We start from the raw sequence: 17,417 nt of genomic DNA, 5'->3' as shown, positions 1-17,417 counted from the left end.
ACTTGAATTTGTGCTCGAACCTTAATTTTTTATTATGTTCGACTTGATTTGATTACACCTGGGAGAGAACGTGCCTTAATTGTTAAGGCATGACACTCTACCACAAAATTACATTGGCCTGCCATTTTTATTCACCATGCTGCAAATCAACTCTTTTAGCCAATTTTATCCTAAAAAACTGAAATAACTTCTCCAAACTTCATTTTCTCAAAGATTTTCTACCTATAATCATCGAAGATTCGAAGTAGCTTCAAGCAATTTAGGAGTCATTTGAAATCCATCAGTATAACTATATAACTAATGAAAGTGCATAAACTCGTAGGGAGTGAAATTGAAATTCAAAATAAATTAATTTATTCAAACAATCATATTAAAAAGTATTTATTTATTCAAACCCATATAAAATTTATGTATTTAAAATACATTATTTCAATTTTTTTACCTAAATGGATTAACAGCCATTAGCAAATAAAACCAGAACAGAAGAGTTCATGCAAATAAAACCAAGTTTACATGCAAGTAACACAAAACTCAAAAGGCACATCATTCACTTGAGATAAAAATCAAGGCATTCTAATAAATTAACTGTATCATTGTCAAATAATAACGAAAAATAAATGAACAATTCAAAAGAAGAGGACTGGTGCTAGGTGGTCAATCAAGGTAAAAAAGAGTAACGATCTTGCGCATATTTTTCGCTTCTTGACAAGTTTCCATGAGCAATCTACTGTCATGAAAGGCAAAACATATGATTTGTTGTACTTGCGAGATGATGTCCATGTTGCACAGCCTGCATAGACAAACACAAAATAAACCAATACAAAAAAAGTTAAAGGTGGTCCGAACCAGGATATCTACGAATGTCATCTTATATAAGACCAAGGGGACTAGATTCAATTTTCTTGACTAGTGAGTGTTATTTAAGCCTCAATCCAGTGACGCTAAAGTAAACAAATAAAAGAGTGTTACTCAACAGCAACGACTCTAGAAAAGGATGATAAGTAGAAGCTCCAGATATGTTTAACCGAGAGAACACAAGGTATGTGCTTTAGCCTGATTAGTAGCACAACTGTTCCACTTGAATCGAACATATGACATTAAGCTAATTTATCAAACTTGATTTCAAATGATGCTCCTTTAAAACTTCAGCTTCATATTGAAATAAGAAACAGCAGAATGAGGAAGCATGTTTGATAATTTCAAATGATGCTCCTTTAAAACTTCAGCTTCATATTGAAATAAGAAACAGCAGAATGGGAAATAAACATGCTTCCTCAAAAGAAAAACTTGCATACCTGCTGGCCTCTATCAATGGAAGATGATCATTGTGTGGTTTCTCTATCACATTTTGAACCTGGAAATCCACAAATCACTGCATAAATATAATCCCTTGTATATGTTTTTCTATACTATCTTTCTAGGCACATCAACACATGATAGGGTGAGAGAATTGAGACAGATGACAATATGTTAAGAGCACTATATTGATATATTTAAACAGTGGGAAGATAGAATAGTAAGATATCGTTTCGAAAATCCTACTCTTGTCCCAGAGAGCATGATTAAATCAGAGCTCAAAACATAGCATCCAAAAGTCAGATGTGCTTATTTAATTATATTATTTTCCTTTACAGCATAGATGAAGCGTAATCTACTGATGGATTTTTTCCTTCGCTTATTATATGGTAAAAAAAATTAAAAACAGCGAATGTACATGGTATCACATTAAAAATAAAGGAAAGAAGAAAGTTATGCAGCATGAAAGAAAGGGAAAGCGGATGACATAAGCACCCACGGATAGACACAAGTCAAAACCTCAACCCTAGTGCAATCCTAGTTAACACAATCAACTAAAAATAAAATATTTCAGGTCTCCCAGTAACTATTCTCCTCTACCATGTTCATTGAAACCTCAACCCTAGTGCAATCCTAGCTAACACAATCATCTAAAAATAAAATATTTCAGGTGGCCCAGTAAATATTATCCTCTACCATCTTCACCAGCACCAACTTCTTTCTGACCCAGCTTTCTCATACCTGAGACAAAAATCTACATCTAGAACAAATCTAGAATCAAATATGTCCCAGCATTAGTCAAGCTCACAGTGAGCTTAAATTTGATGTTGGCACAGCTGAATCTTAAAATTCCTGTTTTAGAGCTCACAAGAACCAACATTTATGAAGAAAATTACACCACAGATCAGGGCAAGTGCCTGTGTTTTCTTAATAATTATATTTACTCATGCCCTCCATTTACTGTCCCATTACAATCTGGGACCTAATTTGGATTCAGAGTGGAGGTTGATTAATCATTGGATACTCACTATAAAAATAATGATTGTCAATTGATGTCACCACATCATTATTTAAGTGTTTTTTTGTGGTAAATTTGCCTTCAAACATATAACTTGCCTTTAAACATATAACAAGTTAAATGATTAAAAGTGGAAATGGAAAGGTCAAGTATAAGTATATTGCTTTTAACTTGTAATTTAACAAATTGTCTTTTATGACATTTGAATTTTTAGCCGCATCATCTTTGAGTTGTGCCCTGGATACGTCTCGTAACTCATATCTCTTTATCTTAAAGTCATGAGTTTTCTATGTGTTTTCTGTTCTATCGGGGGATATTAATTTCCCGGACAAGTTTTGTACATGTATTTTCTATTTTCTTTGACGACAATCATGTGCAACTTATGTCCTTCAGTTTTCCTTAGCTTTGTTTCCATTTAACAGATGTTAAAAACCTTCAAGATTCTAAAATTTAAAATGTCTCATGAAGAATAGAAAATAGTCAACTAAATATGCAAAATACAACAGCAAACACTAATGTTTAAGTAGCTTTTGTTGCCCCCTCAAGTCAGACGCCGCCCATAAGATGATTGGGTCCTTAATGGTTCAAATTTACTTATATAATATAGATCATTTTCAGCTTGGTTCAGTTGCAACACAAATCAACATGCAGCATCTCTCATCGCATCAACCACATTCCACCATGTCCGTTAGTCTTCAAAGTTCAATGGCTCAAAACTTGAACGATGGCTTAGGATTCACTAGAGATGATATCAAAGAATGGATTATTTCCTAAAACGGAGCTCCTACTCCAGGAGTGGTCAGGCAATAACATTCAAAACACTAGCAACAGGACAGCAAAATTGTGTGGCTTGAAAATAACATTAACATGCATTAGGGGTCCTTTACCATGTGTTTTCATAGGTCTAAACATGTACTAATTTGTATTTATCTCAGTATGCTACCGACTTTCCAAGTACATAGAATAAGAATTCACTATTGAAAATACTAATAAAAATGAACTGTAAGAAGCCACATAGGAATGCAGTGACCTATTATTTCTCCGGCATTGTTCACAGATAAAACACAATAGATGAGTTGTTATAACTTTATTGTCTCCTCTTTGCAAGATAGTTGTCCATACTTCATCAAGAAAGCTGTAGAACCCGTACATCAGTCTACGTATAAGCCATGCATAATTCTAGTATTTTAAATTAAATTGACTTCATTGCATGATTACTTAAATTCTTTTCTTTGAAGTTGATTATTTTAGCCAGCAGTTTAATTTTTTATTCTTTTCAGTTAATTCAGTGAGGCCGGACTGGAGTGGAGTTTAGAAATAAAATTTAAGATTCAGAAAATATTTCCAGAATTTAATTTAGCTAGCAAGTAAGTTAATTTAAGTTAAAAAGGAGATTTAGGGAATTATTTAAGTTACTTGAGGTGAGTAGAAAATAAGTCACTTAAGTTCCATGCTTGAAAGATTAATTCACTAAATTAATTAAATGATTAGTGAGGCTTTTAAGGGTTATAAATTTACTAGTTAGATAATAATTTCCCCTCCTTTTAATAGATGAATTTTTGGCCCCTTAGATGACTAAGCATTATCTTGCCAACTCAACACCTTTGACCTTTCTTTGTATTTAATTAGTAGAATAATCTCTTCATTCTTTTCTGGCACCATTTAATTAATGATCAATCTTATCCAAGCCTTGTTGGACATGCAAGAATCGGCCATCACCCTCTAGAAACATCCCCCAACTCATTTGATATCAAACCATAATTCAAAATTCAAATTTGAGAAGACTTGGTCTTGGATCTTCCTTATATCTTGCACCCACTTCCCTCACTCTCCTAACCATCTTTTCCCCTCTCTCCTTTTCGAAAATTCAGAGTGAATTCAGACTCATTTTCAGAGGTAAAAATCGTGAGGTGCATAGCCAAAAAGAAGAGAGAAAAATCGAGAGCAAGGTAAGGTAGAAAAGGAAGCCACTCCGTCTCCTACGACGCCGTCTCGTCTCTTCTTTTCGTTTCTATTTCAAACGATAACAAGGCATGTCTAGATTCTTTCTAAACCTCAATCAAGTCATATTATCATTTATTTTTCAGTACATGATCATGTTTATTCAAGCAAAAATGGAGATCCCTGTCAAAACTTTTGAAAACAACACATGCAAAATTTTTGATATTCCTTGGCAAGCTTCACGTTTTCCTTGGTTTGTGAGTTTCAGGTGATTGGTTCGACTCCAGGCTCCCAAGGCGACATCAATACACGTAATAGGATGCATTAGGATCAGATTGGTCCGTTCGTTCAAGGCCCTGGTTGCTGGAAATTCAGAAATGGACAGAAACTTCTCATTTGGTCCATTTGAGTTTCGAATTTCAGCTTGTTGGCAAGGAGGGATTGAATTCGATCTTGGCTGCCCTAGGGCTCATAGCCATGGTTGGATCACTCCCCTAGCATGACTAAGACGTGACTAAGCCGCCCTTTTGGTGGCTTGGTCCATGGCTCCTCGGTTTTTAATAAAAACATCACAACAGCCCCCTATACCCTTCGGCCCTTCGGTTATTTCAGCATATGCATTTCGGTTTTGGTTGCTTGGTATGGATCTTGGTTGGCCTATGGTCCTTAGCCACGGTTCATACCATGCCCCTAGATGTTTAGATCGTGCCATGGTCAATCAAATGGCCACTGGAACGACGCAAGACATCGATCAAAGCTAAACACTACACACGCATGCACGTTGGTTCTCGGTTGGAGTTTCGGTTTTGTTTCTGGTATGGTTCGAATTGTGGCTGGCCAAAAGCCCTTAGCCATGGTTCAAATCATTCCTTGGGATGTTGGTAAGGGTCTCTCGTCGGTGGTTCACGCCCCAATGACAGATAGACTCGAAACCAACACAAGACAAGAGAGTGTGCAGCTGCTGGAAATTACAGCAGGTTGCGGTGTCGTTTAGAAGGCTCGTTTGAGTTCTTGGTTGGCTTTTAGCCCATGGCCTTGGATTGGACAGTGCCTCATTGAGTTAGGAAGGTCATGTTTTCGACCGTTCATCATTCGGATCAGTTTTGAGGTCGTACGAGAATTTACGGTGCGATGTGCCAAATTGACTCTCGAAAGAGCGTTTCATGTTTTGGCCTCCATTCACCTAGATTTCGACCCTCATCATTTTTGGAGCATAAATTCATAATTTTAAGTGTATTTTAATCATGACGTCACGTTGGTTCAGTGTTGGTTCGGGTTGGTTCAAAGTCATGATTAAAATACGAGGTCGTTAGACGTAATTGTCGCATTTTCAGAATTTAATTGCATAAGTTTGCCCAAGAAAATCCATTGCATATTTTCATGGCATATTTAGGTTGCAGCGAGCCTGGGGGACGATCCAATCCAATCCAGTTGGTAAAATTACAGGATTTTTCATTATGCCAGTTAAATTATATTACGTGCATGAAAACAGAAAATGATTATTTTTGAGATTTATGCGATATGGCTTGTGGTTCATTCACTATGTGGGAGTGTTATTTTATACGGTCGCCAGTGACCGATCAGTTCACTATGGTACCACCCGGTCTCCAGTGACCGGCCAGATCAGTTCAGTTTCAGCCTCCCCGGTAGCCAGTTACCGATCAGTTTCAGCTTAGTGCAGTGGCCACAGGCGTAAAACATAATCTCAACAGAAAATTTTACCAGTTATTTCAGTACAGGGCTCCAAGGAGCAAATATTTTTACTGTGATTTTCAGTTCAGTTATGAACGTAATATAATTGCTCAGTACAGATTATTTTTCAGCATGCCTCATGACATGATATTTTATCCCATGCATATTTTACTTCAGATTTTACTCGTTACCTGCGATATATGCATGCTGAGTGTTTAGGCTCAATAGACTTGATTGTTGTAGTTACTGATGAGGCCAGGGCCGAGGGCGGGGACCAGTGAGCCAGCTTGGGTCGGCAGTAGTGGCACCCGAGGACCTCAGTGCAGCAATTGTTATTTTATTCCGCAAACAAATTTTTATCAGTCGTTGGATATTATTTTTAAATTGTGATTTTTTTTGCAAACTTTATTTTCTTCCGCTGCGATATTTTAAACATTGAACTTGATTCATCAGTCGATTTTATGAATGAGACCATTTAAGTTCTTTTAAAAAGAAAAATTTTAATTTTTCCGCAAATTTTCAAGCAAGTATTTTCGGGCCTCTACAATTGGTATCAGAGCGGTGGTTCTGTATAGGGTTACACTACTACTGACCGCGAGAAGCTCACGAAGCCACGTCTTCGGTCTGTAAGTTTTACATTTCAGTATTTTATTTAAAGCACGAATTATTTTGACAGCATGCTTCCATGAAATAATTTCGACCAGATTTACAGTATTTCAGTGTTCATTTCAAATAAATTATGGAATTATGCATGTTAGTTACGTATGGGTTATGTTGGAACAGTATGCCTCCTAGACGCCTTGTTTAGCGCGCGAGGGATGATGAGCGCCGTCATGAGGACGGTGAGCATCAGAGGTAGGAGGGAAATGAACCTCCACCCCCACCGGACATAAATAAGAATTTTGCTATTGGGCATTAGGAGAGGTCGTAAATTATTTGACTATATTAATTTTTGGGTTAGTAGTACTGATGTTCTACTTATGGGCCATAAGTTAAACTTAAAAATTATGAATGCTTTTGAGACTTGTAGAATTTCTAAAAAATTATTAGTGGTTCTTGATTGCTAGTCGGTAAATTTTTGAGGATTTCATATAAGCAATAGCGATTCGAAGACTACGACAATCTTTAGGATTATAAATGTACAATTTGAGGATTTTAAGTATCTATGGAAATGTAAGATTAATTATGAGAATTTATTTAGGATGCATGCTCTACATAGTTGGATTTAAGGATTGAATTGCAGGAATTGAGAATTTTAAGGACCTAATTGTAATAACCAATGATTTGAGGACATAGGTTCAAAAATAAAATTCTAAGGGACTATTTTTGAATTTACCAAATTTTGGGATTTAATTTTGAGTTCGAGAATTTAAAAGTTTAATGAGGTAAAGATGGAAAATTTTATGGGGACAATGATGCAAATTTCGAAGAGTTGTAGGGCTAAAATGTAAATTTGGAGAACTGTAAGGGCCAGATTGCAAGTTTCGAAATTTTAAGGATTAAATGCGAACTTTTGAGGAACACTTGGGATTTTAAGTATTTATAGAAATGTAAGACGTGTTATGGGAATTAATTTTGGGTTTAATAAACTTAAGGCTATTGAACCTTATGATGCGGGAAATCTAATTGGGAATACTGAGGACTCATGGGTAATTGTGTAACTTTCGAGATTTAGAAATAATAAAAAAAAATTGATGATATTCAAGGAAAGTAAGAATTAATTTTACAATTTTAAGAAATTTGAGAACTTATTTAGTAGTAAGTGAGAATTGAACGGTTTAAATGGTAGGAATTTTCGGTTATTTAGGCTCGAAGGAAATATAGAATATTTAGATATTTGGATTATAATGTTTCTTAGGCGTAAAAATTTAAGCGTTAGTGAAATAACGTTGTGACAAATTAAGAATTTATCGTGATGATGATTTAAGGTAAAATTGATCAGTTAGTTAAGTTATAAGTATAAACATCGAGATAACGAATTGTTGGGAACTTAAGTTAGAGGTGTCGTAAGTTTTAGTCATGATCTTAACAGTTAGGACTATACTTTTTTGTTTGAATTTGATCTTTCTAGGAAGTTGGGTATGATTGATGGTTAGGTTACTCGATAGATGCAAGTAAGAATTGAGGTAGACATCTTGTCTTGAGAAATTTTTGCAAGTCATTGAGAAACTTGAGAATAAGTGAATATGTGTGTTGGGATTATGTTATCTAATACTATTTGGGTCGCGTAAGTTTGAAGTTTAAGTTTATGAAATAGGTGTTCGTACGAAAATTTTGGGTGAGATAAAAACCAAAAGAAGCGAGTTGTGTTCATCATAGGTTATCAATGAACGAATATTAAGATTTTTATCGAGTAAGAAATCTGAAACTTTGATATGGGGATTATAGAACTCTATGGGGTATAAATGAGGTTGATTCATTAGAGTTATTCTAAGGCTACCATGGGATGACTTAATAAGTTTTTACGTTGATACGTAAGAATGTGACACTTGTTCCAATGAGGAGAGTCCAAGGATCTTAGGCTAATTTTGTTATAGGATTGAGATAAGGTTAACTTTTAAGTGTATTAACGAGGATAGAAGTCGGTCAGTAAATTTTGGGGGCTAAGGTTTCCTAAGTTGAACTGTCTAAATGCTAATATAATAAGTCGATGAATATTACGAGTATAGTATAAGAAAGTAAGGTGCGATAAGTTTAGACATCCATCTCTAGTATGAGAAACTGCGGGATAAGTCAAAATTCGGGGCTATAGTTGAATAGAACTAAGTCACCATAAGTTGTTTTAAGTTGCGATTCACAAACGAGGACTTTGGTAGACAAATTTATTTAGGATTGAGGAGACGTAAGGACAGCTTAATATTTATCTTATCAGAGTAGCGCATCGGAAGCGTGGATTATTCAGATTCTATAATTAAGAATCTAAACTTTTTGTTTATCAATGATAAGCGAATTTCGAGGACGAAATTTCTTTTAAGGGGGGAAGAATTGTAGAACCCGTACATCAGTCTACGTATAAGCCATGCATAATTCTAGTATTTTAAATTAAATTGACTTCATTGCATGATTATTTAAATTCTTTTCTTTGAAGTTAATTATTTCAGCCAGCAGTTTAATTTTTTATTCTTTTCAGTTAATTCAGTGAGGCCGGACTGGAGTGGAGTTTAGAAATAAAATTTAAGATTCAGAAAATATTTCCAGAATTTAATTTAGCTAGCAAGTAAGTTAATTTAAGTTAAAAAGGAGATTTAGGGAATTATTTAAGTTACTTGAGGTGAGTAGAAAATAAGTCACTTAAGTTCCATGGTTGAAAGATTAATTCACTAAATTAATTAAATGATTAGTGAGGCTTTTAAGGGTTATAAATTTACTAGTTAGATAATAATTTCCCCTCCTTTTAATAGATGAATTTTTGGCCCCTTAGATGACTAAGCATTATCTTGCCAACTCAACACCTTTGACCTTTCTTTGTATTTAATTAGTAGAATAATCTCTTCATTCTTTTCTAGCACCATTTAATTAATGATCAATCTTATCCAAGCCTTGTTGGACATGCAAGAATCGGCCATCACCCTCTAGAAACATCCCCCAACTCATTTGATATCAAACCATAATTCAAAATTCAAAATTCAAATTTGAGAAGACTTGGTCTTGGATCTTCCTTATATCTTGCACCCACTTCCCTCACTCTCCTAACCATCTTTTCCCCCCTCTCCTTTTCGAAAATTCAGAGTGAATTCAGACTCATTTTCAGAGGTAAAAATCGTGAGGTGCATAGCCAAAAAGAAGAGAGAAAAATCGAGAGCAAAGTAAGGTAGAAAAGGAAGCCACTCCGTCTCCTCCGCGCCGTCTCGTCTCTTCTTTTCGTTTCTATTTCAAACGATAACAAGGCATGTCTAGATTCTTTCTAAACCTCAATCAAGTCATATTATCATTTATTTTTCAGTACATGATCATGTTTATTCAAGCAAAAATGGAGATCCCTGTCAAAACTTTTGAAAACAACACATGCAGAATTTTTGATATTCCTTGGCAAGCTTCACGTTTTCCTTGGTTTGTGAGTTTCAGGTGATTGGTTCAACTCCAGGCTCCCAAGGCGACATCAATACACGTAATAGGATGCATTAGGATCAGATTGGTCCGTTCGTTCAAGGCCCTGGTTGCTGGAAATTCAGAAATGGACAGAAACTTCTCATTTGGTCCATTTGAGTTTCGAATTTCAGCTTGTTGGCAAGGAGGGATTGAATTCGATCTTGGCTGCCCTAGGGCTCATAGCCATGGTTGGATCACTCCCCTAGCATGACTAAGACGTGACTAAGCCGCCCTTTTGGTGGCTTGGTCCATGGCTCCTCGGTTTTTAATAAAAACATCACAACAGCCCCCTATACCCTTCGGCCCTTCGGTTATTTCAGCATATGCATTTCGGTTTTGGTTGCTTGGTATGGATCTTGGTTGGCCTATGGCCCTTAGCCACGGTTCATACCATGCCCCTAGATGTTTAGATCGTGCCATGGTCAATCAAATGGCCACTGGAACGACGCAAGACATCGATCAAAGCTAAACACTACACACGCATGCACGTTGGTTCTCGGTTGGAGTTTCGGTTTTGTTTCTGGTATGGTTCGAATTGTGGCTGGCCAAAAGCCCTTAGCCATGGTTCAAATCATTCCTTGGGATGTTGGTAAGGGTCTCTCGTCGGTGGTTCACGCCCCAATGACAGATAGACTCGAAACCAACACAAGACAAGAGAGTGTGCAGCTGCTGGAAATTACAGCAGGTTGCGGTGTCGTTTAGAAGGCTCGTTTGAGTTCTTGGTTGGCTTTTAGCCCATGGCCTTGGATTGGACAGTGCCTCATTGAGTTAGGAAGGTCATGTTTTCGACCGTTCATCATTCGGATCAGTTTTGAGGTCGTACGAGAATTTACGGTGCGATGTGCCAAATTGACTCTCGAAAGAGCGTTTCATGTTTTGGCCTCCATTCACCTAGATTTCGACCCTCATCATTTTTGGAGCATAAATTCATAATTTTAAGTGTATTTTAATCATGACGTCACGTTGGTTCAGTGTTGGTTCGGGTTGGTTCAAAGTCATGATTAAAATACGAGGTCGTTAGACGTAATTGTCGCATTTTCAGAATTTAATTGCATAAGTTTGCCCAAGAAAATCCATTGCATATTTTCATGGCATATTTAGGTTGCAGCGAGCCTGGGGGACGATCCAATCCAATCCAGTTGGTAAAATTACAGGATTTTTCATTATGCCAGTTAAATTATATTACGTGCATGAAAACAAAAAATGATTATTTTTGAGATTTATGCGATATGGCTTGTGGTTCATTCACTATGTGGGAGTGTTATTTTAGACGGTCGCCAGTGACCGATCAGTTCACTATGGTACCACCCGGTCTCCAGTGACCGGCCAGATCAGTTCAGTTTCAGCCTCCCCGGTAGCCAGTTACCGATCAGTTTCAGCTTAGTGCAGTGGCCACAAGCGTAAAACATAATCTCAACAGAAAATTTTACCAGTTATTTCAGTACAGGGCTCCAAGGAGCAAATATTTTTACTGTGATTTTCAGTTCAGTTATGAACGTAATATAATTGCTCAGTACAGATTATTTTTCAGCATGCCTCATGACATGATATTTTATCCCATGCATATTTTACTTCAGATTTTACTCGTTACCTGCGATATATGCATGCTGAGTCTTTAGGCTCACTAGACTTGATTGTTGTAGGTACTGATGAGGCCAGGGCCGAGGGCGGGGACCAGTGAGCCAGCTTGGGTCGGCAGTAGTGGCACCCGAGGACCTCAGTGCAGCAGTTGTTATTTTATTCCGCAAACAAATTTTTATCAGTCGTTGGATATTATTTTTAAATTGTGATTTTTTTTTGCAAACTTTATTTTCTTCCGCTGCGATATTTTAAACATTGAACTTGATTCATCAGTCGATTTTATGAATGAGACCATTTAAGTTCTTTTAAAAAGAAAAATTTTAATTTTTCCGCAAATTTTCAAGCAAGTATTTTCGGGCCTTTACAAAAGCTGTATATTTTGAACAGCAATGCATATGAAACTTTAGCCAGAGAAAACCTTCTTGTCTGATTTTCCAGGTCTCCTTTCCAATTTTAAATTTTAAGATATTAAAAGGCCCAGCAAGAAACTACATTTCTTCCGATTAAAGTTCAACGTCCTAGCATAGTTAGAAACTATGAACAGTTTCTCCCACAGTGCAGAACATAGAAAAACAAGCGAAAGGTAGAAGGTTAACTGCAAGAAATAAATGCAGATTCAGCTATATAAATAGCTGAGACAATAAAATTGATAATTTCTGGGGCACTTTAATATTATAATTAAATGACATAGCGCAATCCTCAATTCTTACCTTAGAAAGTAACTCTTGACTTTCTGGGGGTTGCTTTTTTAAACTCTGTGGCAGTATGACAGTGAGCAGCTCTGGTTTTTCAGCACGAAGAGCTCCTCTGATTACAGCAGCATTAGTACCTGAGGCTCCCGATGTATAAATATGGTTTTTCTGCAAAGAAGAAAATGATTTCGAGACAAGAATTCAAATAGAAAATCATGGAAATGTATGAGGTGTGAGCATCATAAAGTAAAAGAATCACCATTTTAAGTGATAACCCAGATTAGTTATTGCGAGTAATACCGTTATAACCAATGCATAGCTTAGAATCTCAATAAGTTCTTGGTGCATGAAACCCATATTCCTTGTCCCAAAAAATCCAATTGCTCTAGGTCCTTGTTGTTGAATTGCTAGCAACTCCTGTTAAAGGAAGTAAGTGCTAAAATAATTCGCCGTTCAACAACGATTCTAACTCACAGTAGGAATTAAAATATAGCCAGAAACATAAATACAAAAGCTAAAAACAATTAGTTGCATAAAAATAACCATCCAATTTATCATTACAAGGATTTATCAATTTAACATAGGCATGGTACACGATCAACAAACCTGTAGGTAGTCCACATCAGGAACAGGCTTATACTCGGATACCAAAACAGCTCCAGACCCTTCAACAAGAGATTGGGCTTGGGTTGGAATCTGAGTTGATATTTCATCATCGGAACCACCCATCTGTATCTCACTCTTCTTGCCATCCCTCAGATTACAAATTTGTTGTTGTCTTTTGCCATGTCTGCAAAGCCACTATACTAGCACATAGAAAACAGAGGCCCTGGTAGTAAATCATTAGTGAAAACGAATTGACATGTGGAAATCACAAGTTTATTGTAAGAATGAGAGGCAGAATAAATAGCATCTGTGATCAAGCTTGTTATCCACTACAGTCCAGGACAGGTCAATCTACATAACCTAATTGGACAATTTATACACAAGCTCTATTCCTTCTAGCTGTTTATTATTTCCATTTATTTTCTTTTACACGCAAAAGTTTGGACAGAAATAGGTAATGCGTACAAACTGCTGCACATCTTCCTTGAATACAGCTTGAAAAGAACATGGCAATGCAGTGTTAGGATATTGCAGCAGATATTGCCAATGCTAGAACAACTAACATCGAATGCTTTGAATTTACTTGAATGATACTTGAAAATTCTAGCAACAAATAGCTACCATGGTGATAAGGATACCATATCATCAAAAGAAATTTACAGTGTGTGAGCTCATCATTCAAGCTTTTTCTCTATCGAAATTATTACAATCTTGATTCAGCCAACACAAAGTAATTCTCTCCCTTCTAGTATGTCTAGTACACTATCTCAACCAATTATATATTCTTTCTCGGAGTTTTATTATTTAAAAACTAAACTCATGATTGCTGCAGGTAACATACTTTCGTTAAATTTCCATGCCAGGAAAAGGTGATTTAGTTTTGGCAATTGGGCCACTGCTCTATTTGTTATTTAGCAACTTTATTACTTCTTGGCACGAAACTTTGTTATTTCACATTTTCGACCAGCTATGTTTGACAAGCACGGTACAAAAACGAATGCAAAGCTCAGACTGACGAATGGTAATTCATATGAATTGTTTAGGATAATGAAACAACCGAAGATTCTCCTCTCATCTCACAGGACACAGTTAGGAACATTTTCCTCGTTTATAGCTCGAACTTGACTTCAGAGGTCCATAAATAACCATTTTAAGAATGTGACATTACATTATTGTTGATACTTCTGCAATTATTGATTAGGAGGAAGAAACTGTACTGAAACACAGTTGGCATTGTAATCTCCAAACAAAAACGCACTAATTACTTACATCTCAAAAAGATTAACAAGCACGCCAATACTTGATCTTCTTGTTCACTTTATAAATGCAAACATCTATTCAATTAGACACTAAAATAATAATTATAACAAAATTAACAATAAAAATGTTCCAAGAATAACAAACTTCAGCCTATCTCGTACTTTTCCATTCAACAAATAATTCTCTTGTGTTAATTTCAATATCTTCCTTCCCTAATATATCATTCAGGTGCACTTTTAAAACAGGATAATCACAAATGTATCAACAACTTGGCATTCAGGTGCACTTCTAAAACAGGATAATCACTAATGTATCAACAACTTGGAGTATGGGCGAAGCTACTCTGATTTTAGGGTTCAAATAAGCCCCCTCAATACCATGTTCACAGATCATGTTTTATTTTTGTAAAGTTTACACAGATTTGAATGAATATAAATTATGTACATTTATAATTTGGTTTTGTTGTGTATTTAGCTCATCTGGAAATAATGTCAAAAATATTATGTAGTTAACGGATACATCAGCGGGAATTAGATTGATTACCAATTTACTCGTATATTACAGTACACATAGACGATCCGTATGCCTCATATATTACATTACACGTGTAATGTGTGAGCGTCAGCGGCTAGTGTTTATAATGAACCCTTTCGAGAAATAATAACTTCTGCGAATAAAAAAATATTAAGGCTGGAACAAATTTACATCGTCGCATGCACATATCTTACATAAATAAGTTGGGTCATGCTGTAATTGTAAAACACTATGATTCATTTGGTAGTTAATAAATTAAACCATTATGCATGCACTCTAGGGTTGCACTAAGTTAAAAGATAAATAAGGTTTAAAATAGAATTGGAGAATTAATTGAATGTTCAGTGTAAATGATTGAACGCGGAAGTATATTATGTTACAAAGTGAAAAAAAACATTATCCCATTTCTAATTATTTTCGGAATTTGTTCTCTTTCATTCTTGGTACCCTTTTTATTTATTCTGTTTGTCCTCTCTTTCAACTTTTTTCCTTTCCTTCTTCATTTCTACCAATTCTGCCACATTATTTTAAGGAACTTCTCCAACCTTCTTTCTCCATAGGATTACCACCTTTGCTTTCGTCATAGCACCCAAGCATCTAACTCTCTTTCTCCTCTTCTTCCACCACCCTCTTATTCCTCCTGTGACGACGTTACTCCAACTTAACCTGTCACTTTTTGTAATCTGAATCACTCAATCTTGTTCAAATCTGCTTCATCTCTCGGGAACCATGCAAATTGACGGTACTTACGGTCACACCCTGCCCTTAATTTTTTTACCCAAATACTTTTCTCCACTTCCCTGTCCTCTTTCCTGGTCAAATAAAATCACGGTGTGGGGGGTTTTTGCAAATCAATAGATATGCAGAGTGGAGAAGAATCGGGGGATACCATTATTGATAAGAGATTGGTCCATAAGGAAAGAAGGGCTGAAATTAATTTTTAAATGAAAAAATGTTGTGATGATAATGAGGAGGCTAGGGGCGGAAGTGACATTTATTTACAATGATACAGATTTGTGTCTAATCCTTTTTTCACAGCCTGATGGATTTATCATATAGAGATGATTATAATGGCCCTGTTACATTGTGTTGTGTCCAATCAAAGTACACCAAACACTTGATTAAGCCACAAAAATTAATCTATCCAGTGATAATCCTTAAAATCTCACTTAACCTAAAACAAATTCACCAAATGTTTCACTATATCCCCAACAAAGCGTACTCTCTTAAGCACTTAAACATTAGTCACATAAGTAATGAATTGATGCTTATACTTAATATTCACTTGAAAAATTATAATTAAATATTTATTTGATTCATATACAGGTTCTGTCTAAAAAATCAATTCCCTTACTACATGTTAGAATCCCAAGCTATAAAAACGGTAACAAAACATATTTGGCAACAAATCATGGAATTTTCGCTAGTTGTATCAAATCAGATATCACTAGATAGATGATTTCTTGACTATTTATTTGAAGAATGACAATTGTTGTTTTTTTCACGAAGTAAAATTAGTTGAAATTTTTTACCACACCCTTAACCATTGATTCATGGCTCCATCTCTGCAAAATGTTGAGAAACTTCAGGCCTTTCGAAGAACCTTAAATAACACAAGCAAAACACCTATAGCAGCAAGAGTATGGGGGAAGTTGGCCACATAATACACATAACGGGTCAGAACCCAGCTCTAAAGAAAAAACTGGCAACAAATTCATGAATTTCCAAATCGAAGGAACATATCCATTTTGTAATGCCGTCACGGTTTATCGCCGGCGGCAGAAGGGTAATTATATTTTGCAGCAACAGTTCGTCAAACCTCAAATGGATTCAAGAGCACCAAAAAAGAGGACCGTATGCCAAAATCCATTATTGAAGAACATGAATTCCAAAAAAAATACACCAAATTAACAATGCCCATTTCGAACAGGTCCCTCACGTATCATAAACAAACACACTAAAGCCCATAAACATCAAAAGGTAATAATAAGACGAAAATAAAGGCAATAGGGAACAGGAAAAAAAGAACCTTGTTTTTCTGGTAACACGAGCATGGCGACGAAGCAAATCTTCTGAGATTATGCGAAGAAAAAGAAAGGGAATCGAAGTGGCTCAAAGTACTGATATTACTGTTTGGAAGAGGCAACTGGAGGAGCCTGAAAGAGGAAGTTGTCATGTCTAACTTTTCGTCTCAATTCACAAATTAAGATTTTGGCTCAGTAATTTCTCTGCAGCTATTTTCAGTAATCGTAATAATATGGAAATCAGGCGAGGACGAAGAGTGTGTGATTGGGTGGCTGAGACAATCTTCTGCTGGGCATACTTTCTTGCAAAGCCCCTTTTTATATTTTTATTATTATTATATTATATACACACAAATGTTGAGAATGGGATATCTTGAAAAGGGTGTAACCTTTTTTTTGTTATTTTAACATTTCCGTTTTGTTTCATTTTTTGTGTTCAAACAATTGGGTATAAATTAGGTGCTCAGTTTCAACTCTTTTAGGTTTTATGAGCGAAAATTTTGAAATTAATGGATTTCGATTAGTTTTTTTGTTTATAATTAAACAATATATCACATCTTAAATCTATATATGTTATAAAAAAAATTCTTATTGTAGATCATTATCTTGTTTAGTTAGATTTGTGATAAAGATAAATGTGAAAAGATAATATTTGTAAAGATTTGTATGTTATATGTTTTTCCT

General features: G+C 35.7%; 1 protein-coding gene and 1 long non-coding RNA gene across 4 annotated transcripts; one reads left to right on the top strand and one right to left on the bottom strand.

Annotated features, from left to right (window-relative positions):
* Positions 1-531: 531 nt before the first annotated feature.
* LOC140827398 (uncharacterized) lies at positions 532-17,047 on the bottom strand. 3 transcript variants are annotated; one of them, XM_073190059.1, is made up of 6 exons: positions 16,739-17,047; positions 12,916-13,110; positions 12,610-12,726; positions 12,328-12,477; positions 1,296-1,354; positions 532-790 (listed from the first exon to the last, which is right to left on the bottom strand). In XM_073190059.1, the coding sequence occupies exons 1-6, from the start codon at positions 16,883-16,885 to the stop codon at positions 655-657; spliced, it is 804 nt and encodes a 267-aa protein (XP_073046160.1). In that variant the 5' UTR covers positions 16,886-17,047; the 3' UTR covers positions 532-654. The 3 variants fall into 3 exon arrangements, with proteins under 3 accessions (XP_073046160.1, XP_073046162.1, XP_073046161.1); XM_073190061.1 differs by having other exon boundaries at positions 12,916-13,115; positions 16,739-16,878; XM_073190060.1 differs by having other exon boundaries at positions 12,916-13,138; positions 16,739-16,864.
* Positions 13,132-16,707, top strand: LOC140827400 (uncharacterized). Its single transcript, XR_012116970.1, has 2 exons — positions 13,132-14,679; positions 14,710-16,707. It is a non-coding gene; the product is annotated as an uncharacterized lncRNA (long non-coding RNA).
* Positions 17,048-17,417: the final 370 nt, after the last annotated feature.

This window comes from Primulina eburnea, chromosome 3 (assembly GCF_022965805.1).
Source record: "Primulina eburnea isolate SZY01 chromosome 3, ASM2296580v1, whole genome shotgun sequence".
Taxonomy (NCBI): Eukaryota; Viridiplantae; Streptophyta; class Magnoliopsida; order Lamiales; family Gesneriaceae; genus Primulina; species Primulina eburnea.
This window is presented reverse-complemented; position numbering and strand designations above follow the sequence as displayed.

Bases quoted from the DNA above. Each gene is read 5' to 3' on its own strand.
- LOC140827398 (XM_073190059.1), bottom strand. From the start codon at position 16,885: ATGACAACTTCCTCTTTCAGGCTCCTCCAGTTGCCTCTTCCAAACAGT. The intron at 12,478-12,609 runs GTATTACTCGCA...TCTTCTTTGCAG, and splicing joins GCTATGCATTGGTTATAACG to AAAAACCATATTTATACATC. The intron at 791-1,295 runs GTATGCAAGTTT...TTGTCTATGCAG, and splicing joins CCATTGATAGAGGCCAGCAG to GCTGTGCAACATGGACATCA.